This window comes from Salarias fasciatus, chromosome 13, assembly GCF_902148845.1.
Source record: "Salarias fasciatus chromosome 13, fSalaFa1.1, whole genome shotgun sequence".
NCBI classification, from domain to species: Eukaryota; Metazoa; Chordata; class Actinopteri; order Blenniiformes; family Blenniidae; genus Salarias; species Salarias fasciatus.
This window is the reverse complement of record NC_043757.1, coordinates 21003719-21027306: the sequence shown is the minus strand read 5'-3', so window position 1 is coordinate 21027306 and position 23588 is coordinate 21003719. Positions and strand designations below refer to the sequence as shown.

Below are 23588 nucleotides of genomic sequence, written 5' to 3'. Positions count from 1 at the left end.
CTCGGATGTGTGCACTTCTACTGCTGCTTTATTCGCCTCCTCACTGTCACTGCTGAATGTCCTACCTCAATATAATCCTACAATAATCTCACTTCCTGTCAGTCAGACAGTTGAAATCCAGTCAAAGTGTCAAGACATCAAAATTGCCATAGATATGCCCTTGAATTACCTCACATGCAAGGTCAAAAGCATTCAGTTTAATGTGTTTTAAATGACGGACCAGTGAAGATCCAGTACAGTGTGTCATTTCTGGCGGGGTGCAGGCTGCACACACTAATGATTGTCCTCCATTGGGGGAGGCACTGCTGCACTGTGGATGTGTCCTCCCAGCTGCACTGTTTCCACTTCACTATTGGCTCTGGTCTCCTTTCTGATATCTGAGCGGAGGACTAAAATGTAAGTGCCTTTTATTTAAAAAAAAAAAAAAAGAAAAAAGAAAGAAAGAAAAAAATTGAATCAACAGCAAATGCTTGACTTGCAAAATGTTTTATCAACTATTTATAAATTGTAACATCTCGATATTTAAAAACTTCATCACGTATCCCTCATTTGCAAACTGCATCTCGCTTCCGAGCGCACTGACGTCTCATTACCGCCAAACACGCAGTCCTGCGTCGTGCTTCTATTTTTAATCGAACGGGTTATTTTTTGAACAGGCGCGCACCAACGTGGCTTATACTCTGATATAAAAAGATGGCAGTTAATAAGTTGGCACACCGACAGCTCTCGGTACTTTAATGTCCTTTTTTTTCAAAGCTGCCCACCGTGTCAGTGCGCAATTGCGCAGCGGAGAGTCTGAGCTGAGAGACCAGTGGCATGAACGGAGGGGGGGAAACCACCGCATCGTCTTCAGAGCTCAAGCCTTCAGATGTGACTCCACTTCCAGCCCAGCATACGCTCAAGGTTTAGGACTCCATGAATTCCCTGTGCGTAAATCTTCGACACTCGTGGAGACACTTGGAGCGGCTTCGCGTTTGGATCCCTCTACTTTTGTGACTGTAACTCGCGATGACCGTGCGCGTCAGGACTGTGGATGTACTCCTTAAAAGTGTGGATATATGAGCGGAAGCACCATGAACCCAGCGGACATAGCTGCTTCTGTGCTGGTTTTGGGGATTATTGTCGTGTCGCTGCTGTCCAACGTCGTGGTGCTGATCTGCTTTCTGTACAACCCGGAGATCCGCAGGCAGGTACCCGGTCTGTTTATTCTCAACTTGACGTTTTGCAACCTGTTGCTGAGTGTGTCAAACATGCCACTAACTTTGTTCGGCCTGATCACCGCGGGCCACCCCGGAGGCGGCACCGTCTGCCAGATCGTGGGTTTCCTCGACACGTTCCTCACCACAAACTCCATGCTGAGCATGGCGGCTCTCAGCATCGACAGATGGGTGGCCGTGGTGTTTCCCCTGAGCTACCACTCCAGAATACGGCACCGGGACGCAGTGATCGCGCTGGGATACACGTGGATACACTCGCTTTGCTTCTCCACGGTGGCCACCTGCCGCTCCTGGGTTGGCTTCCACCACCTTTACGCATCGTGCACGCTCTGGAGCGTCAGGGCGAAGGGAGCCGACACGCAGTTCGTCGTGTTCACCGTGGCTTTGCACTCTCTCACTTTCCTCCTCACCCTGATCGTGTTGTGTCTGACGTATCTGAAGGTGCTAAAAGTGGCGAGGTTTCACTGTAAGCGCATCGATGTGATCACTATGCAGACTCTGGTGCTGCTTGTGGACATTCACCCCAGGTAAACAACAAACTGATACCCCTTAGTGATTCATGATTCTCCCCTTGAAATGTCTGCATGTTGCGTTTTGTCCAATGTGTTGCATTCCATGGGTTCCATTTTAATTACAGCCTGAAACACTGAAATAGTTCAATTGAACTTAGCTTGATGTGTTCATGGATGAGGAATAAGCATTTTCTGTCTTTTGTGCATCACTGTTATAAATTTAGTGAGTCATTGTGTTGCATTGAAGCCACAAAATTTAAATATGAGAATTGCTCTCCATTTTCAAGTCTCCTAGAGGCTATATAACCATCAGTGTTAACAGTACACAGTTCACCACTTCCTTCAAATCCATCCCACATGTTTTGTCTTTGGATCGCCTCATTATGTCCACATCAAGCCTCCTGGGCAGATAATGGTACCTGTGTGCTTCGGCAGTGTGCGCCAGAAATGCTTGGACGAGCAGAAGCGGAGGAGACAGAGGGCCACCAAGAAGATCAGCACATTCATCGGCACGTTTGTGGTGTGCTTCACGCCTTATGTCATTACAAGGTGAGCAGAGACTTTTGATATCATACTCAGCTTTGAGTGTGTGTGAGAAATCCTGACGGTTTCCTTCTGTTTTGACTCACAAGAATACACACAGCCTCAAGCAGAAATGCCATTAAACTACAGCTGAACTCTGCATGTTTTTTTCACTTTGTTGTGTCTGAGCAGTTATAATTAGCTTCCCATCTGAATCCAGATGGTAATAAGCATTTTGAGCTGTTATTTAGTTATATTTTAAACATTCAGTAGCTTTATTTTCATCATGCAATACAGGTGACGATAGAAACATGTTATCTTTAAGCAATGGAGTAGTAACAATCTCGAGACAGGTTAGCTTTACCCTACTGATGATGTTGCAGTAGTAATCCTGCCTTTCATGGCATTTCAGCGAAGTGAAGTGATATTTTTACAGCACTGAAGGGAATGACTTCCAGCTTTTAGATCTCTTCCACTCCACTTCCTAAGAAATGTCCGTGACTGCCCATTGCCTGTGGACTGAGCGTGATTTCCTCTTTTGCTTTATTTGAGGTAGAATCGTGGAGCTCTTCACCCCGGGGCCGATCAGCCCTCACTGGGGGGTGCTCTCCAAATGTCTGGCCTACAGCAAGGCAGCGAGCGACCCGTTCGTCTACTCGCTGCTGCGCCACCAGTACAAGAAGACCTGCAGCGTTCTGGCGAACAAAGTCCTCAAGAGGAGTCCGCTCAACTCCTCCTCGCTCAGGACCGAGACCAACACGGCGAGGAGCAACAACAACACCACCGCCGCCGCCACCGCCAACAGCATCCAGCCGCCAGGCGACGGCCAGCCGCCAAGCGACAAGCCGCTCGAACCGTGAAGGCTTCCGCTCTCAGAGACGGTCTCTCAACTTTCTGGTGTTGGGTGCTTTGCTTTGAGGTTCGCACTTCTGAAAAGGAGAGTGACAGAAGAGGGATCCCTCTGTGATGGTGTGAAATCGGAGCGAATGAGTGCTTCACTCAGTTCCTCGCTGAAGGACAAGCCCGTTATTATTCTGTCACCAAACAATGTCGCGACCTGGCTCTCCATACTAGCCTTGCTGACGCTTTCTCTCAGGTGTTCTTGTCAAGGTTGTCACTGATGTAGGTATATCATAAAGAAAAACAAAATGATCTCAAAAGGCAAACACGGGGAACAGTTTTTTTTTTTTTTTTTCTTCAAGCAGCTGTTATGGTACAATGATAAACATTTCTAGCAGCAGAACTGTGTGAAATATGACTGAAGTGACCATGATGTTGGTAGCAAAAGGAACTGTCAAACAGTGCTGCTATTCTTTTGTAATGATTCCTCTAGAGAAATGAGTAACCTCATGCTTGGAAAACGACAGCAGACCGGGCAGTTTTCTGAGCTCTGTGTGTAGAAGTTGTGAAAGCATTCAGTCCAAGTGTAAAACTGTGGGGGGGTTTTTTCCTGCAAGCTGTTAGAGATTCTGATGAGATAGTTTTGTAGCATCCAGGTAAACTTGTGTCATCCTGCCTGTGTAAAATGGAAAGTAACTCTATAGTGACTACTTTGCTAATTCTGTGATTGAAGGGAGAACTGCGGTTTATGTGAAGGTAACAGGACATGCACTGTTGTGGTGTAACTTTTCATTATTTCATTTGCAAATTCATGCTCACAATTCATAATATTGATTAGAAAAATAGTGCTATAGGTTGTAACTCAATTAAGTTAAAGTATGCACTTAAATTGGTCATTAGTATTGATTTCAATTGACGATCAAAACAACTTTACATTTGGTTCAATTTTCAAATAATGCTGAAGTTTTCTGCTAAATTGATTTTTATGTTAAAACATGGTAACTTGTCTGTTTCCTCCTCGGTACCATTGTAAAACGGAGTAAATGGAAATCAAATTTCACTGTATTTACAATTAGTAAATATGAATGACTTTGCAACTTTGTGCAACACATTTCTCTAAAATTCAAAGCATATAATGGAAACTTACGGCCAAAAATGGAGACTATATTCAAAAAGAAATGATTGAAAAAGGCTTTGATTGGAACTTGAAATGCAGTAAGACTTGCACTGAATGATGGCACATTTCAAATAAAATGTGAGTATAACTTCTGACCTCAGTGACTATTACTAAGTTATATAAAGGACGTGTTAAGATAGAAAACGGAGACGTGTTTGATATATTTCAGTTGTGGCATTCATACCCAGTTTTATTGAAATTGCTGTATTTTCAAACGTTGAGACCTGAGTTGTAAAGTGCCTTGAAGACTTTGAACTCTCTGATTTAATCAAAAATCCAGCAGAAACATTTGAACACTCAGTAATTCTGTTAATATGTTCTGTGCCGGTGTTATTTGTGATAATGGCATCTGTAGAGCACTTTGTTTTTTATCATTTGAAATTCATTTACTTTACCACATTGTTATTTTGCTGCATCAAAGAAATTGGGCTGAAATATTATTTGAATGTGGTAGCAAATATTCTGTAATGTGAATTTTGTTTTTTGTGACACAGAGTAACTGTGTGACATCTGAGATGTTAAAATGATTCCTTTTGGTAAGAGTGGCAAGTCATGTTGTGTTTTTACTCTACTGTGACAGTATGAAGCCTGTAAAAGACATAAAATCTATTTATTTTTGTCAAATCTGTGTTTTATTTTTTGCAAAATAAGTTTGTGATTATAATACAATAAATGCTGTGCATTTTGACATTTTCAAAATCTCACTCAATTTCTTTTTTGTTTTATAAACCTAATTTTTCTTTTGTGTTTTTTCCAAACACAGCTTCCAACACTGCGCAAGAAGTCAGACAGATTTATATTTAAACAACAGCCTGGCAACACCTTTCATTCTCCCACGCTGATTAAGATGAGGAACGAGAATAATTAATTTGAAGAAATATCATTTAAGACGTGTTCTGCCCACTCCTGCAGCTCCTGCTGCACTGGCAGCTGAACAAAGACGTCTCACAGAGCAGCAGGATGGAAAGTTGAAGGATATTTCTTCATCGATGCAGAGCTGATGGTGGGAGAGGGAAAATAATACATGGGGCTTATGGCCTAATTTGTATTTATATAGATTTATATATATATATATATATATATATATACGTAAAATGTTCTACATTTTTATAGCTGCTTGAGCCGAGCCCAAAGCACTTTACAGTGTCAGTCACATTCACCCATTCACACACATACACGCACTTGTGGACGGAGAGAGAGAGATGAATTGCTAAAGACCTCGCCACATTCGATACCTTTCACCTCAAACCAATAGAGGAAATCTACTCCTGTGTTTTCATGGCCTCCTCTGTCACTTCTCCCCATCTTATAATGGCTCTCCTGAGCAATTTGTCCTGACAGTTCCACCTTTATTCTGATAGTCTGACCTTTCATGGCAGTTTCATCATCCAGCGGACGGTTCGACGCTACGCCTCGTTCTGAAATTGATGTGAATCATTGGAACAAACTGGAACGTTTATAGCGAAATGTAGCACACAATCTCTCCATGGTTCACAAACTTAGAAACATTTGATGGCGACAGGAGTTAATTTACATTTTACATTCAGATATGTTGGTAGGTTTTGATCTCTATGAAAAAATGTCTGTATCATTCATGCTTCCTCACCATGTTACAGTTTTGACTTGCTATTAAAGTTTCTCTCTTTTTTTTTTTTCTTTTTCACCAAGGGTGGCAGAGCTGTATTTAACATATCGCTTCAAAGCACAGCAACCGAGGGCAATTAGCGGAAGTATTCAGAAAAGTTTGGAAGGATCCCCAGACTGGAGGTGTGTGTGTACGGCACATCTCCCTGGGAGACTCGGTGAGTGGGTGAGAGGCAGACAAAAACCTGCCGCACACACACCGAACGCTGTGCTCAGACCTTGTGATTAAGCCACAGTGTGTAGGAAGCAGAAGAAAAGCAGAGGAGGAAGCGAGCCGAGATGAGAGCACCAGCTGACTCCATGCCACACCAGTGTCGCTGACAAAGTGTGCGTCTCTCCCCGTCTCACCGAGCGCGAGATGATCGTGTGAAATGTCATTAAAGGTGGGATGGAGTAAAATTCGTCACTTCAGATTGGGGATGCAAAATCTTTCCTGGATTCTGCGAAATTCAAATGTAGAGCAAACGGAAGAGTGAGGGGGTTTAGGTCACTTAGCAAGATGGGACTACAGGGACCTTTCTGTGTGAACATTGCATGTTACTCCTGGGAATACATGAATTCAGGGACCACACACAGCTCAAGTTCTCCTTCATTGTGGCTCAGAGTATACCGTACGTTATGAAAATGTCATTATTTTTTGCAACTGCAAACAATTAGTATGGAAAATTACTACAATCTGAACACAAAGTCAATTTTAACGATCCCATCTGGTGCAAGATACAGTGAGATGTCAAAAAAAAAAACCCTCTTCTATACCTGTTGCATTGTGTATGTTTTTACAATCGAATACTGACAGCATATCTTTGAGGCTAATGCTAGCTTGTTAGCATTATTATCTCAGAACGAGTCTCAGTGTTGTGTCCATTATTGTTCAGAATATTGTGTTGTTTTGTTTAAAATAATGTTTTCTTTGAATTTTTTTACAATTTGCTTGGTTTATTTAGAGCATCTCGTGGCCCGTTTTGGCCCACGTTCCTCGTGCTTGAACACCCCGGGTCATGACTCACACTCCAACACCTCACCTGGTCGATACGGCGACGTGCTCTAGAGCAAAATCTCTGAACCTGAGACGGCTCACTGGGGAGACACGGTGGTCGGTCACAGTTGGTGTATTAGTATGTGTGATACTGAGTAATAAATAAATAAATGATACATCAATGAATGGTTTACTCCAGCTGTTGAAGCCAGAGAAATGGACGCCGTGTGACCCTGAACTGGATGAAGCAGAATAGAAGATGTGAAGGTGGGTCGGCGGTCGGACAGGAATACACACTACCCAAATGTGGTATAAAGAACACAGCTAAGATAAGTTGAGAATTCAAACAAAACCATGTTTGGTAGACATACACATGGAGGCATGCTTAAACAACGTCCTGACCCGACCCATAAATAACTAAATATCCCTCGCTTTTCACACAGTTAACATTTCAGTGGAGAGGAATGCGAGAGGCAAAGAGCTGCGAGGAAGCTGGATCTGTCTTCCGAGATGTGTTTTTAAATGAGTGTGTGAAACAAATTGGCTGTCAGATTGTGCAAAACTCCAAAGTAGCCGGGATCACCCATGTGTGGCAACCTCTTTTTTAATCAGGGGCAGCAAATTTCCTCTGAATAAGGCATGAATCATCCCGCGCACGGCGACAAAGCATCGCGGATGGGTCTCTTTTAATTCCTTTATTCCAACAAAACGACGACCGGCATGCTTCATCGTTACAAACCTTCCACTTTGTTCATTTTTCTCAGAATACATGTGTTGTTTCAAAGCACTTCATCAGAGCTAACAAAGCATCTAATAACGGCGGACCTTATAAACATGCCTTCATTTATTTTGGTCTCAGATCCTCTCCGCCTCTGGTTTTCTCAGCCCTCCACCTCAGAGACTTCCTGGAGCTGCAGTTTATCCTGAAATCTTCCACTCAACTTATTGGAACGGCCATATAAGATGTGAATTATGGGAATGTTGAACTGAAATGCCACAGTATTCCCCACGGCCCTTAAGTAAACAGCTTGAACTGCATGTTGAACTAATGAGTAAATACCATCTATTTCTGTCTAGGATTACTTTATTTATTCATCCTCTGGGCTGTAGAAAGATGTTCTTTCCCCCCTCTTGTCTCTAAGGCATTTGTAGCAATGTTTAAAGAGTATTTCCAGAAATCTGATACCCTTTTTTTCCCCCAATGTCCTCATTTATTTCACAATAAAAGCTTTGATTTTTAAGCTTTTGCTTTGATCCATTGCTAAAATATGGCCAATTTTCAAGAAACGCTTTCCTATTTGTGCATTATTAGATTATTGGTTGCAGTTATTGCATTTTGAATTGCTTTTTTGTGCTACTTAATTTATGTAATAAATCATAAATATTATCACAACAATGGTTCAAATATCTTATTGCACCACTGGCAAGTCATTGCATTATATCCTTGTTTACACTGTTATTGGTGATTATTACATTATTGGCTGTTTACAATAATGACTTTCTTTCCCTTCTATATGATTCGACACAATCATATTATTGTGGCTGAATAGAGCAATTCATACTCTATTTATTTCATTTCAAACCTAGTATTTCTTTTAATGATTTTATGAATTATTGTTTTGGTTTTTTTACATCATCCATAATTCACCATATAAGAAAGATCTTTGCCTTTTTCTCAGATCTGAAACAAAAACACAGAGGAGCTGATTTAAGTTTCTAAATCGTGCTTGTGTGGCTGATTGTTTGTCTCTGTTGACCTTATGATGGACCCTGGCCACGAGAAAGCCGATATCAAATTTGAATCGATAAATGCAATACATCAAAAAGTTACAGACACAGAAGCAGTTACAAAATCTGTGGAATATAAAAATAGACTGGACTGAAACCCCAGAGATCACTGATGTTATTAATAACAGCATGTGCTATTAGCATGGGCAAGAAGAACAGATCTTGAACATAGGAAAAAAAAAAAAAGCTAAGATCACACGTTCCCCTGCTGAGGACCAGCGATGTAAATTAATTCAGAGGAATGAATCCAAGATACACAGGGAGAAAATGCCAACTTGATTAATCGGGATGTGATATGTTAGACATCAATCATCTCCACCAGATTTAATTTGTTAACATTGTGCTATTTCAGAAAGTGAGCATTGCTTTGGACCCAGTGTCGTCATCCACACGAGTGATAATGTACGTCGATGCAGCGAGTTGCTATGGGGCCCCTGTTACCCAGTGCGTTCACGATCCGATGCTCCTGTGCTCCGAACACACTCCAGTCAAACTGCACTGGGTTTCTCTCAACACCACAACACCAAGTAGCACATTGGAAATAATGAAGAGCTGAAGAACCACTTTCCCAAAAAGTCTCCATGTCTCAGGCTGTGCATACTGTCGGTCTTATGTCTTCAATTTTCAGTAGACGGTAAATTTTAGCTGTAACAAAAAGAGAAAAGCGGTTGATGAGAAGGCTTTGACTTTACTTACTATGCTAATGCTCTGTTCCTCCAGCCTCTTTTTTTCTGAGTCACGCCCACAGCTGAGTAATGCTGCCCTGAATCAAAACAAAAACTCCAGAGGTGGATTTTATTCTCCACATTATGCTTAAAAATAGATCAGGGGTGCTTTTTTTGTTTTGCTGCACATCGGAACTCAAGAAGAGACAGTAGACGTGTGAAGGTGTAACCACCAGGCTTTTATTTACCTACATGAACAATGAGAAAAATCTTTTTCCAATCAAACTCCTACCATTGGGCAAGTGTTCTGTTTTTTTTTGAGAATGCTCCAAACGACCGAGTATGAGCTTCCACTTCAGCTTCACCAGGACACATTAATGTTTTTGGGTGTTTTTGTAACTGTGCCAGCTGCTCTTAGAGAGGTTTAACTGCTGACAGCTAATGAGAGGATGATGTACGTGGCTTCAGTCTCCACAGTGACTCATTTCCAACCATCTGCTTAATGATCAGAAGATACGATAACTGGAAGTTTCCCTCGATAAGTGATTCTACAGGACAGATGGCTACTAGTCAAAACTTTTGATTGGTGTCAATCAAAACCTCACTGTTTTAACTGGAACTAGTGTAAGATTTCAAATCAAACAACGTACAGGATATTTTACAGGGAGATAAATGTAGCCTCAAATAATACACTTGTGGGGCGTGTGTGGGTGGAGGAGAGATATATATAATCAATTGCGGCATGTGATGTGCAAAAAAATGAAAAACTGCACCATGGGTTATAATTCACGACAGCAGCTTTTCGATTTGACGCTCTGCAGTAAGTCCAAATTATTTTCTTCAAACAACAGCCTCAGCATTAAATATGAAGACAGTGAGGTGGTACAGCACAGGTCTGCCTCTGAACACGTTGCTTCACGTCTTTTAGGTCGGATCTCACCGCGCTGAAAGCTGACCGCTCTCCCCCAGTCTATTCTGACCTTCATGTTTCCAGTTAGCATGCTGCCCATGTTTGCCAGTCCCAACCAGCACACAAGGCACATATTCAGACAGCTGCCTCCCACTGCACTGACGGAGCGCTACATGCAGGCTCCTCGCTTGCTCAGATTAATCAACCTGATCTGATAGAGTGTAGATTTACAGAAAAGAAAAGAAAAATATTGCTTTAGAGCAGCTTTGCTTTATCACTCACGTGGAAACCGTTGCTTAAAGGCAATACGTCAATTTTACAGCAGCGGCACTTTATTTCTACAGCACAAAATAAACACTTCCCCCACGTCAGTGCTTTGTGTCATTTTGCCATAAATCACTCAGATAAACCTCAGGCTCTGAGCTGATGCTAGGAAATGTCATCTGACAGGTGTCCCCACCTTTTTCATTACCTTTGCTGTCAGCTGCTCTGAAAGCAGCGTGTGATAAAAACGGACCAAAAAGACCCCGTCTGACATGAGACACCATTAGAAATCCCAACAGACCATAATTGAGTCCAAAGAGGGGCACATCCAAGCTGACGCAGGAGAGACACATCCTCTTTAAGGTTAGCAGAAGCTCACAGGAAGTTGTAGCTGAAGGAAAAGTGAAGATATCAGTCATGACCCTATTGTATTATACAGAGAATATTGCATGCTCAAAGAGAATATCCAGCAGTGTGGAGAGGCACAGTGTCAAGCAGACATGCTCAGCAGTATGTGCCTCCAGCTCAATGGCCGTTTCTGTATAGTTTGAAGCCCTGTTCCAATCAATACTTTCAACCAGAGAGGAGATCAGAGAGAGAAATAAAAGGTCGCTGCCATTACAAAGGGCTTAGATTACCGAGTGGACATGATTGGGAATCTATCAGAAGGAGAGCGAATAAAAACTGATCTGTGCAATTATGGTTTCAGCCAGCGAATAGCCGTTGGCTTTGGAAAAATCCATCCGGTCATTTCATTAGGAGAGACCTGAGCGACAAAGAGATCTGGAGACAATGTCGAGGTATGGTTCCACATGAATGAACCTCTTTTGATAGTCCTCAAATTAGCATGTCAGCTATGAAAAGCAGGTCACTTTATGTCAAGATAAATCTATCAATGGCAGCAACAAAGGGAAATGTAAAAGTGTAGATTTTATTTGCCTGAAAAAAAACAAGTTAGTCCAATACAAAAAGTAAAAATAGGCAACAGTCAAACAGGCAGAGAAACTAAACTTTAAGTCTTTCTTTAGCCATCAGGCTGCTGAATCATGGGAGATGTGTGGGCAGACATAAGGTATTCTGCTCCTGTGTGATCTTAAATATTGTGTGCAGCTCTGGATTGGACCGCTCATGTCACCGTTAGGTTGCTGCATTTGTTTCCTTATCGATGTTTCTTGGCTGAACTGATGAACTGAATTGCTGCGGTTGGCATTAATAACATGTCTACTCGCCTATCAGAGGACTAGAAGGTGGGACATGAGGAGAGTGTAAAAGACACAAAGGCTTTTCTTAAAAAAAAAAAAAAAAAAGAAAGAAAGAAAGAAAGAAAGAAAAACATCAAAGATGGAGGGTGCAAAATTTAGAAATAAGTGAGTTCATTGATCCGTTATTATACACTGGTTCTTCTTTCAAACAATGCACACACATACAGAAACACGTCCTCTGAAGAGCCCAACAGCATCATCACTGACAACAGCAAGTATCCATCAGCGCGCACACACACACACACACACACACACACACACACACACACACACACAAGTGAATGTGTGAGCAGACCTGACAGAAAGGAAACATCATCATCTGCTGTGGACGTTAACAACTCTTTTTCCATTTCCTCCGCTCCACTGGTCACATTTCTCACCAATAAGGAGAGAGGAAACAATGATAGTGTTTATATGAGTGTGTGGGACAGATCCGACCAGGGGTGAGAAGTTTCAGTTTTTTTCTCTCTCTCTAATAGGACACTGCATCTGACCAGCCAAATATACTTCAAGGTTTTTATTCACATCAATATCTTCTTAAATATGGGATGAAATTAACTGCGTGTTTATTAAAAGAAGAATCACAAAAGATTCATTTCACACAAGTCTGAATCATCGCTTGTCACATTTTCACAATACAAAAGAAATTATTGCATTTCAAGTTTGACTTAATCATTCGTGAGACAAATGAGTCAATGACAAGACAACCTGACACCTCAGATGGCAGCTTCAGATTGGTGCTGACAGATACTCAGATGTCTCTCTGACACACTAGAAACATTTTGATTTACCACAAATCTTGAAAACCAGAGAGGAAAAGAATCAGAAAACCTTCCTCCGTATAGCTTAACTAAATCTAAGTGGATGACATTTTACACAGAGAGTTTCTGTGCATGGATTATTCAACATCCAGCTTAAATTAGATCCAGGTTGATTTGACACTTCTTTACACTTTGTAACCATCAAGATCACACATGTCGCGCATACGCATTTCCATCCTTCAAATGAGAACGATTGGACAAACAAGGACAAATGCAGAGAATTAGCAGCACATCACACATAGCAGCCGCGGATCTGCTTATAGCAGCGTGAGACGCCCACCGCTGTCGTCAGCTACACCTGATTACACAACAAAACGTGGCCCTTAACCCAGAAGGCAGCTGTTTGTTTCCTGTTTTAAACCAAAAGATGACAGTGTTTTCAGTTTAAACAGGGGCAGAACGTGTGCAGTGACGACAAAGTACCTCCGACCTTTAAAGAGCCGTTACTTTAGAGCAGAACGCCTCTTCAGCCCACCGGACATTACGTACTCACTGACACCAATGCAAAACTCACAGTCGCTAATAAAAAAGGAGTTATCTTCATGGCTGACTTTGTAAAGTGTTACAGTAACATGACACAGTAAACAACACTATTTTTTTTCTTTGACGATAACCAGTGATGGTCAAATGGCTTTTAAAATGTAATTAGTTATAGTCAGTAGTTACTTCTTCCAAAAAGTAACTAAGTTACAAAATTTTAAAAATAAGTAATTACTAGGCAAAGTAAATGTTGTGTAATATGAGAAAGGGGTTTAAATATGTTAATGAATTTGGATCCCCTCTTAATTCAAAATTAATATGCATGTTTATTTATTCATTATAAAACCGAATATATGATTAATTAAATAAATGGATACTTCACAGAATAATTTACAAACAGGAAACGACACGGTAACGTAAATTATTCAAGTGTTGCTGTGTGATAATATGAGACAAAATACCAATTAAAATGTATTTGTAGCTGCAGACAGCATTTCTACATTTGTAAAAGAACAATAAGACAGAATAGATGTGTGTCAATGTCCATCTAAAAGCAGGCTTTGAATGATCAGGGCTCTATGGCTGTATCTCTGTCATGCCACATGATGCACTTTGCACCACTATGGTTCCTTGTTTCTGTATGACATCATCATTTAGAACTTTCCCGACTGAGGAGTTCGCAACAATGTATCGGTTTTAAAGCAACATTGTATTGTTGTTTCTTTTAACAAAAAACAATAAAGTGCATCATATTTGATGATTCAGCATTTAATGAAAACATTATCATTAATTCACATTATGTAATTTCATTTAAATTATTCTGGCATTGTAATATGTTTAACACAACTTAACATTCAATTCAGTTCAGCTTTATTTATATAGTGCCAAGTACAACACAATCAATTCTAGGCAGAGAGAGAGAGAGAGAGAGAGAGAGAGAGAGAGAGAGAGAGAGAGAGAGAGAGAGAGAGAGAGAGAGAGAGCACAGACTAGAACAGAGACTCAGGTTATAACTGATTTGTTCACATATTTTGAGTGAATTTGTTGAGCCAAAATTGTGAAAACTGAGAAAAAAACATCTCTTCCACTTCATTTGCCTGAAGGAAAACACCGTGGCACAAAGGATTTGAAGCGTTTGGGAAGATTTTGAATCCAAAAAGCACAAAGTTAAATAATGTGTTGTATTTTTTTTATGCAACAAAATTCAGTGAAGTGAAGAATTTTGTGCAGGAATTTCTTCAGTAAATTAAAGCATGTTTATTCCCTTATACCTATTAAATTACCTTGTAAATCCCAGATGAAATTTGTCAGTTCTTTACAGAGTTTCTCTACACACAACAGAAAATCTATAGAGAAATAATAAATCAAATATGAAAGCATAAAATAATAAATAACTTAGTAAATATGTACAAAGTTTAAGAGCAAATACAATATAACACAATACAATACAATACAATACAAACATGGAGAAGGTCCTGACAGCGAAAACAAGATTTACAGAAGAAGAGAAAAAATTTTTTTTAATCAACTGCAGACTGTTTTATAATGTACTTACGCCTCTGAACTGGATAAAGAAAACCATCTGAACTTTTCAGCATTTAAAGGTGACGATGCTTATTGAGCTGTGACTGTACACACACACACACACACACACACACACTTGTTGATGTATCTCTGCTTTTACAATGTTCATTAATAAATAAAAACTTGGTCTGTAGCTCTTATTCATTGACATTCATATAGTGCGACTGTGGTGTTTTCCTGTGCGGCACTGACGAGGGAAAAAAAATCATTCACGAAAATGTTGCACCCTTCGCTTTTACCAGGATGAAACACACAGAGTCCCAGCAGAGGTCCACCTCATTGTGCAAGCAAATGAGACGGCGGGATGAGCTTCCTTCGGCTGAAATTGAAATCATTGGGCAGCTCAACCATGACTGATTGCCTCTTTGCAGGCCCGGTAGTATACACAGCGCTATTGCTATCGTTCCTCTTGTGAGTCTCAAAGAGTGTAAAATGAGACACTCTGAGATTCAGTATGCCCGGCCCTTGTTTCCTACGATGGTTGTTCACGAAGAAAATGATGAATATCATATACAATTTGCTACACGTCTCGGTAATATTGGACCAGTGTAAAACTCTTCTCTTTTGTTAAAGTAAACCATGAGAAATATCCCGAAAATAGCTCATATTAAAAGTGTAAATGTGCCATATTATGTGTACCACCCTGTATAGTGAAGAATAACGTATGAGAGACAAATATACATCAGGACTGAATGAGAAGTCCTGGCTCGGCTTCATATGCTGACTCCTGGGATGCATCGTTCCCAGTCATCTGGCAGCTTCTCATATAGTCTTGAACTCTTTTTTTTTGAGTCAGCTTCTCACTTATGATTTATGGGGGAGATTTTCAGATCCAAGACTTCATGATTTGCATGCAACATCAAATATCCTCGAAATGTTTGCGCAGACAGCCGGACAGACAGAGGGACTAAAAAATCAAGCATAAATAGACAAGCAGAATAACAAGCAGCATGAAATGATATTTGTCAAAGATGCACGTATTTCCATCTCTCCCCCCCAAAAAAAAATCAGCTGAAGTATTTAATTACGGTATTTAACATACCATAACATACTACACTACACATAAAAACCTAAAAAAATCTGTCTCACATGATGCATTCATATTTGAATTATGTACTATGTATATTACTTTAGTACACTACATCAAGTGTTTCAAATTGCATCAAACTAAAAAAAAAAAAAAAAAACGTGTTTTTTTTGTTATCTTCTATTGATTGCATTTGCTGTAAACAGTAATGTTCAAATAATTAGGCAGGCAGGTGAGATGCTGATTGCGGATTAAGCTAATCCTCCCATATGCTGAAGACTTCTCCTTCACGCTGAACATCTCCTCACTCAACACCTCCGGCACGCAGATCCTGTCGATGAAGATGTTCCCCTTCATTATTTTTGTGACGCATTTCAAAATCAACACACTGTGGAAATAAGCTGGGAACAGAGAAATTGGCAGCGTCTTTATTTTCACACTGCCGTCCTCCAGCTTTTGATTTTTTTCTTGTCAAACACATATTTCAGTCAGACTGAAAATCTTCCGCGAAGGCTCTTTCAAGTGTACGTCATGATAATGGATCCAGTCAAGGAAATTACCAAATGAATTTTAGCATTACGGCGAGGAGAGTGATTTGGATCCAGTGGACTGTCATGTAATTGGATTAATTGAGCTGAATTAGTCATCCCGACTGATGTGCGCAATTTCACAGGCCTCAAAGCCGACGCCGATGTCAGGTCGTTGATGTGTTTGCTTCAAAGACACGACCACTTATTTCTTCATCTTTGTCATCGAGGGCTTGAAAGTTTGGTGATTAATGTGTTACGCTCAGAAGCCGCTCGGCAGAGAAAAACAACCATCACACAAACATAATGGAGGAAAGCGAAAATTGAAAAATTGTCAGCAGACAACAGCGTTGTGTTGTCATGCTTCTTAACTTTCGTGGGGAGGAGTGGTTGTGTTATTCTCCTCAGCTCAGAGCAACAACACCTGAAAAGAGGCTCTTGAAGCCCCCATGGCTTGTTTGTTTTGTTTTGTGTTGGTCTCGTCGGTTCTCTTTCCAGGTTGTCATGGCGGCACAGGTTCCTGTTGCTTGGCAGCAACTTGATGTCGCTTGAAGTCTCCGAAGATCATATCTTTCATGTGTGTTTGTCATCTGTCTGTAGTTGTGTTCCCTGAAAGAACGATCTTCCTCACACTGTGAATCATCATTTAAAGGTCTGCAGCCTTTGTGATTAAAAGTGTTTTTTTTTTTTTAACTTTGCAGCCAATTAAATTTACCTCAGCTGGGGAAACAATGACACAGACACAGATAACACATTTAGATTTAGTTTTTTTGACATACACACAAAAAAAGTATCTTTAGCTGCCTTTGCTTTAGTGGCAGGTTTAAGTGGTTTTATCCTTTTTTTTTTTCAATAGTTTGCACAGATGTTTTAGTTCCTTCCATTTTACCTTTTTGGTAATTGTAGCCATTTGGCTTGTTGCCTTATTTACTTTTCTTTGTATGTTTTTTTTTTTGTTTGTTTGTTTTCATTCATAACAATTTGAGCCACTTGAGCTGTTCTACATTTTTACATAGTTTTAAATAGAATTTCTTACTTTATATTGATTGTGAATACTGGTAAATGATGTTGCTGACCTGACAGGGGGACAAAAAGATAGGAAAAAGGAGTGAGAGCAAAAGAGAGAGAAAAAAGACTGGAGAGATGAAAGAAAGTGCAAAGATACAACAGTAATTGTTCAAAGGAACCGACCCAGTAGACATACGACACATCCAACAGACATTTATTAGGAAACATAGCTGGTAATTATCTGGGACGTACAAGCTGAGGATACAAATATCAAATTGCGAACCACAGCAGCAGGACAGACCTAACATAACTAACTAGTTAACACTCCACAAGGCAACATGGCGACTGAGTCCACATGCAGAAATGAAGAGTGACTAAAGATGAGTGTGATCATGACAATGTGACTGTGATCATGTAATTATGACCTCTGATCTCTGAGAAGATTAGAAGCAGGGGAAGGAAGTCTGGTCCAAGTTTTGCCTGCTCGGGCACGTGCATGGCTCTGAGTGAGAGGAGTCGTGTGCCTGCCCTTCTCGACATATAGAAAGATAGAAAGAGAGAAAAGGATAGGACTGACAGACTGATTTTCTGAATCAACTCAGCATTGCTTTACTTGATGGTTGAGGATCAAAACAGGAGACCTTAGATGACGGACCTCAGGTATGCTGAGGGGGAAGAGGGGAAGAGAGAGAGAGAGAGAGAGAGAGAGAGAGAGAGAGAGAGAGAGAGAGAGAGACGGAGACAGACTACAGGAGGAGTTCATAGACTACAAGAGAGACATTGGTTAATGACATGTAGTCGTCAAACATCTTGAGTGAGAGAGGAGAGAAGTGAAGTGAAACTGGGAGCCTGAGGTTCAGTAAACCACTTGAACCCATTGGGTCCAGGTTGTCTCATTAGATCAATAGATCATCTATTGATTGAAGAGCCGTTTGCCATCCCTCAATCACAGCAACAAGCTATTTACGAGACCATCTTCCAGGGTTTTCAGTGTTCCGCCTATTAGTCTCCTATAGTGGAGTGAACTGCCAATCCCAGAGACTGAGACACTGAGGGAGAGGGAGATTGACAGAGACAGGCAGAGGGCAGAGAGAGAGAGAGAGAGAGAGAGAGAGAGAGAGAGAGAGAGAGAGAGAGAGAGAGAGAGAGAGAGAGAGAGAGAGAGAGAGAGAGAGAGAGAGAGAGAGAGAGAGAGAGAAAGCTCCCAACCTGCAGCAGCACCACTAAGAAAGTGATCCAGGAAGGCCTGAACCAGCCCTAACAGTAAGCTTTTAGGTCTTAAGTCGAGCCTCAAAAGAGGAATCTGTGTCAGCCTCCCTGGCAACTGGGAGCTGGTTCCACATGACAGGAGCCTGATAGCTGAAAGCTCTGCCTCCTGTTCTACTTTTAGAGAACTTAGGAACCTCCAGCAGGCCGGCACTCTGAGAACCAAGTGTTCTCCTGGGGCAATATGGGACTAACAGCTCTTTAAGATACGATGGGGCCTGGTTCTTAAGAACTTTGTCGGTTAAGAGATGGATTTTAAGTAACACTGGTTCATGGAGGAGATGCAGCCCCTCCGTCTGAGTGCACAACAACCGGTCGTTGAGGTAGCTGTTGACCTGGGGGGCCTCTACATGCTGCCTCCTGCAATGCCGGAGCTTCAGTCCAGGGACATTAGGCCCACTGGAGACTGTATTGTGCATTCTAGACATACGACAGCGGGCATGTTATTGGACTGCGGGATGGAAGTAGGAGCTGTTTTATTAACGGGCAACACAAGTCACTATAACTTTGCGGATGAACAGATTCACTTCCATTGTTGGTGGTTCGATCCTGTGACTCTGTGTTGATGTGTCCACGAAAAAATTCCTCTCAGAGGAGGTTAACTACCTTGCAAACTTTAATTATTCTTCTATGAAAAAACGGGTAGTGTAGACCACTGAGGCAGCTGAAAAGATAAAAATGCATTTTATCCATGAAGTGACTGTCACAAAGTTTATAACTAGGAAATGTGCGATCATTAAAATCACTGCACCTGTCATTACATTTGATTCTGGAGGAGTTTGTCTATTTATTGGTTTGTGACTCATTACTCCAGGAAGTTACTGATGTCTTGTATTTGTCATGTTGTCCTACACAGCCAATAATCCTGATTTTATATGTCACAGCAATTATATTTTGAGGAAGTCCTGTTTCCTCAGCTTCACATGCCTTCAGGAGGTTTTGACACACCTCCACCTGCCTCCTCCATCTGTCAACTGCTTCAGAAAGCCACTCGGGGCAAACTGTGGGCTTTGCAGAGAGTTGAAATCTGCTGTTACAAAAAATAGAAATAGATAAACAATTAAATAACAGGCAGCATCAAACATTTTTTTTAGCAACAAACTTCTGAGCAATTAAAAATTTCAGAGGGTTATGGAATCATTTCACAAGAAGTTTTGAAAAAAAAGTTTGCCGGATGAAGTTAGGTTCTACAGCCAGATATTTATCATTCAGAAAACTCCAACTCGGCATCATAAGAACCTCACCCAGACACAGCTGAGACACAAAGACAAAACAAGAAACAAAAGTTCTTTAGTATTTGGCAAAAAGAACCAAATAAAAACATCACTGAACAAACTGCATGCCGTGGACAAAGAGTTAAAGAGAAAAGAAATAAAAAATACCAATTTAAAAAACCTACCTGATGAAAAGAATTTCAATTTCTGGTTCATATATTTGCTCAAACTCACTCAAAGATCACCAATCCTTCCATGATGATAATAGAATTACAATTTATATACAATTTACAGTTACAATTTATAGACTCAGTCAGACTAAGTTTGGAATCAATTTAAAATATACAATGAATTGAATTAAAGTTATTTGAAGTTATTCAAGTCTGTTGCATCAATTTGAACTATATCACTTCTGTGGTTAATCTGCAACTCAACCTGTTGCCTTTCTAAAAATCACATCCTAAGGATGTTTCTTCTCTTTTTCCATTACCGCTCTGTCTCTTTTAGCTCCAGATCTCTAGAGTTGTAGATTCTAGACTGATGATCTTTATTCATTGCATTCTCCATCGATCCTCTAATCAGTGAGCTGGGGATGCTTCGACACTTCGATCGCCTTCCTCCTCCTTGGCATGTTAATTTAGCTCCGGTCTTCCTGGATGAGCTGTGCACAAAACCAAGGAGGGGAGATGTTTTAGAGCAGTCATGGGATGTGGTACTGGCTAAAAATAAAACTGATTCAGCGGATAGGCTTGATACTTTTTCCTGTTATCTGCTTTTTTCACACTGCTGCGACCTTTATGGAGACCGAGAAATTTACGTGCTGCAAGAAACAACATGGTTGGTTTTATTTGACATGTGTCAGGTAATGTTTTTGGCTTTTAAACATTGTTAGTTTTGGACGTAAACTCCTCTAACCCTCATCTATTAGTGTGCTGAGATGTTTTCTTTTCTTTTGGCTTGAGACGAACAAACCATTTTCACTGTGCTTATGAGCAAGGCACTTCACATCAGTCCTTTACGATCAAACTGCTCAGTCATAGTGATAATAAAGATGATTTTTCTTCTTGTCAGCTCCCAGGTGTGAAAGAGTTGAAACTGTGAAAACGGGTGAGAAGAGGAGGAATCATACTAGTGTTCAGTTGACTCTGAAACCGTCCTGGCTCCTTAAGTGCATACACATACACACACACACCAAAACACATCATTACGTGCATGATCAGACACCTAATGTCCTCGACAAAATGGAATAATGTCAAAACAAACCTTATCAGTCTCTTCCGCCTCTGAAAATCCTGGAGAGGATTAACATCAGCGTGGCGGAGAGAGGACAGTCGGCCTCGCCTGATTGACTTTTCTCTCACTGCAGCACCATCGACAGCGTGGCTCACGAGACCGTTGACATCCGCGATACAAATGAGATTGGGAATGCAAATAATCAAACGGCCCCGACGAGGTAATTCCCGTCCACAGGTCCTCCTCACTCTGACCTTCCTCTGCTGAGCACATGTTGACAAAGGCTGAGGCGAAATGTCACCTGTAATCTGGAAGGCGTAAAGAGCAATAGGCCGTCACAGAGAGGGAGCTGTGATTTTCCAACATGACAGGACCTTTGCATGAAGAGCTAATCCCTGTAGGACCAATTCAATCAGGAGAAGTTCTCTTAGTATATCATGCACTTGGTGTAACACAGTGTGACAGTGACTATTCAAACAGAGATCCAATTAGTATTAGTAGATCCAGTGTTTTCTTCATGTAACGTCGATGCCAGCGCCGCTCATTGCAGCAAATGTTGAACTTGAACTCCTAAAATTAATCAACTTTCAAAGAAATGTCACTGCCTTTCACTTAAATAGATAGCCCTCTTGCTCTCTCTGGCCTTTAAGATCTTCCCACATGGATTTTGCTTTCTCTTTGGGTTTGCTCCTTTCCTCTTATAGTCCAAAAGCATTTCATTCTGAATTGCTTGCTGGGCAGTGAGTGTGTGCAGTTGTCGGTGTTTGCAGTGTGACCATGGACCGTCCAAGACGTACCCTGTCGCTGTCAATCCTAAACTGGATGAATCGCTATGATTTAAAATGGAAAAATGAAAGAATTCTCCAACATGCTTCATTCAGCATGACAGTGCCATATATCACTACCATCCGATAAAGAGAACAGGAGCCGATCTGTTCTGAGCACACCGACGTGGAAATGTGATCACATCGCTTCAAAGGGACAAAACACAGGATTTTACTTCAAGTGGCAATGAAATATAAGCCTGGCGGTGGATGTACAGGACTCTTATGTTGTCCTTAACGTAATGGCCTTTGGGAATATTGCTTCTGACTGCGAATTCATTCCACTGAGCACTCTATGGTCTGTCCAAAGTGTCCTTTTTCAGGGTGTCTGTAAATGGGAAGCACAACTATTAGTTCAAACAATGAGACGTTGTGTGTGTGTGTGTGTGTGTGTGTGTGTGTGTGTGTGTGTGTGTGTGTGTGTGTGTGTGTGTGTGTGTGTCTACTGTATGCAACATATAAAACCATGAGACATTCAGCAAGACCATCTTTTCATGTTGACTTATTTTCTTTGCTTTAGCGCCCTCTTGTGACTCTGAATGCAATGGCTCAATTGTGTGTCACTCAATGTGAGAGGTAAAATATGCTTTATACACCCGTTTAGTAGAAATAGGGATCATGTCATTGTGTGTGTGTGTGTGCGTGTGTGTGGACATGTTTCAGAAATCACTGTGGGAGTCTGTATCAATCAGATAAACCTGGTTTAATCCTTTTGAGCTTTTCAAATGAAGAACATGCAATTTGTCATGTTTAAATCACTTTTATGTTGCCACTATTTCCAATGTAAACGATTTCACTTTAAAAGATTTCCTTTGAAACTTCTATTTTAATTTTGTAGCCCTAATTTGTCCAAAAATGGGACGAAAGCTAAATGTGCCAAAAGGCAGAGTTCATTCCAGAAAAATCGCTGGTTCATCACAGGACGAACACAAAGAGAGTGAATCACAGTCATGCTCAGGCGGAACATGAAACCATCACACAGGAAGTAAACCTTATCGGAGTCTCATTGGAAGAGGAGTGTGCAATGTCAAGTAAAATGGTAACCATTGATCAAGGCAGGTGGAACTACCAATAGGAGAGCTCAAGGCGCTCTGTCACGTGTGTAAGTTCTCCTCGTCTTAACATTTTGATCTTAAAGCTGAATATTAGTTTTGTGCCTCTACATGATCTGATATGACCATGGTGAGCCCTAAAATATAGTTTTTTCACATCCATGTGTTTAATAAAGTAATAAAATTGAGTCCAGTTTATGCTTGATATTTTTATTGAAGTTTGTCTGGTTCACTTTTTTCATTTTTGATTAATTTATTTGCTGTGTTCTATTGTGATAAATCAGTGAATATATTTTTACCTGAGGTTTTATTCTTTCATTTGGTATGCTCTTATTGACAGCAGGATGCATTCCTTCCAAGATACAGCAAAGAGTATGAAATGTGTGATTACATGTCCAAATCATACTGAAACATTAGTTCCAAAATTGTTTTGAAATTCCCTACTTGTCCTTATTAATGACTCTTTCCAAAATCCAGTGTCTTGAGCTTCAGTAATATTTCATGTGGTGTTTCACCATTTTTAGGGGAAAATGAAGACTGCAACGTGACATAAGGTTTTATCAAAAAGCCTATTTCTAAAAGACACCATTTATATGTCTTTAATAAGTGGTGCACATTTAAAAATGAAGCAAAAACCTCATAGACTAGCAATTTTCTTCAAGCCATGAAGCCTAAAATTAAATTTCTTTCATCATCTTGAGTCGAGAAGTCACCAAAATTATTTTAAAAATAAACAATACACCACAAAGAATAAAAAAACAAACCAAAAAAAAAA

At 40.6% G+C, this 23588-nt stretch overlaps 1 protein-coding gene across 1 annotated transcript; it reads left to right on the top strand.

Moving 5' to 3' along the window:
* Positions 1 to 350: 350 nt before the first annotated feature.
* Positions 351 to 4961, top strand: LOC115399860 (G-protein coupled receptor 26-like). The gene is made up of 3 exons (XM_030107497.1): positions 351 to 1744; positions 2165 to 2278; positions 2808 to 4961. Exons 1-3 carry the CDS (start codon positions 1059 to 1061, stop codon positions 3109 to 3111), a joined length of 1104 nt encoding a protein of 367 aa, XP_029963357.1. The 5' UTR covers positions 351 to 1058; the 3' UTR covers positions 3112 to 4961.
* Positions 4962 to 23588: the final 18627 nt, after the last annotated feature.

Bases quoted from the DNA above. Each gene is read 5' to 3' on its own strand.
- LOC115399860 (XM_030107497.1), top strand. From the start codon at position 1,059: ATGAGCGGAAGCACCATGAACCCAGCGGACATAGCTGCTTCTGTGCTG. The intron at 1,745-2,164 runs GTAAACAACAAA...GTGCTTCGGCAG, and splicing joins CTTGTGGACATTCACCCCAG to TGTGCGCCAGAAATGCTTGG. The intron at 2,279-2,807 runs GTGAGCAGAGAC...TATTTGAGGTAG, and splicing joins ACGCCTTATGTCATTACAAG to AATCGTGGAGCTCTTCACCC.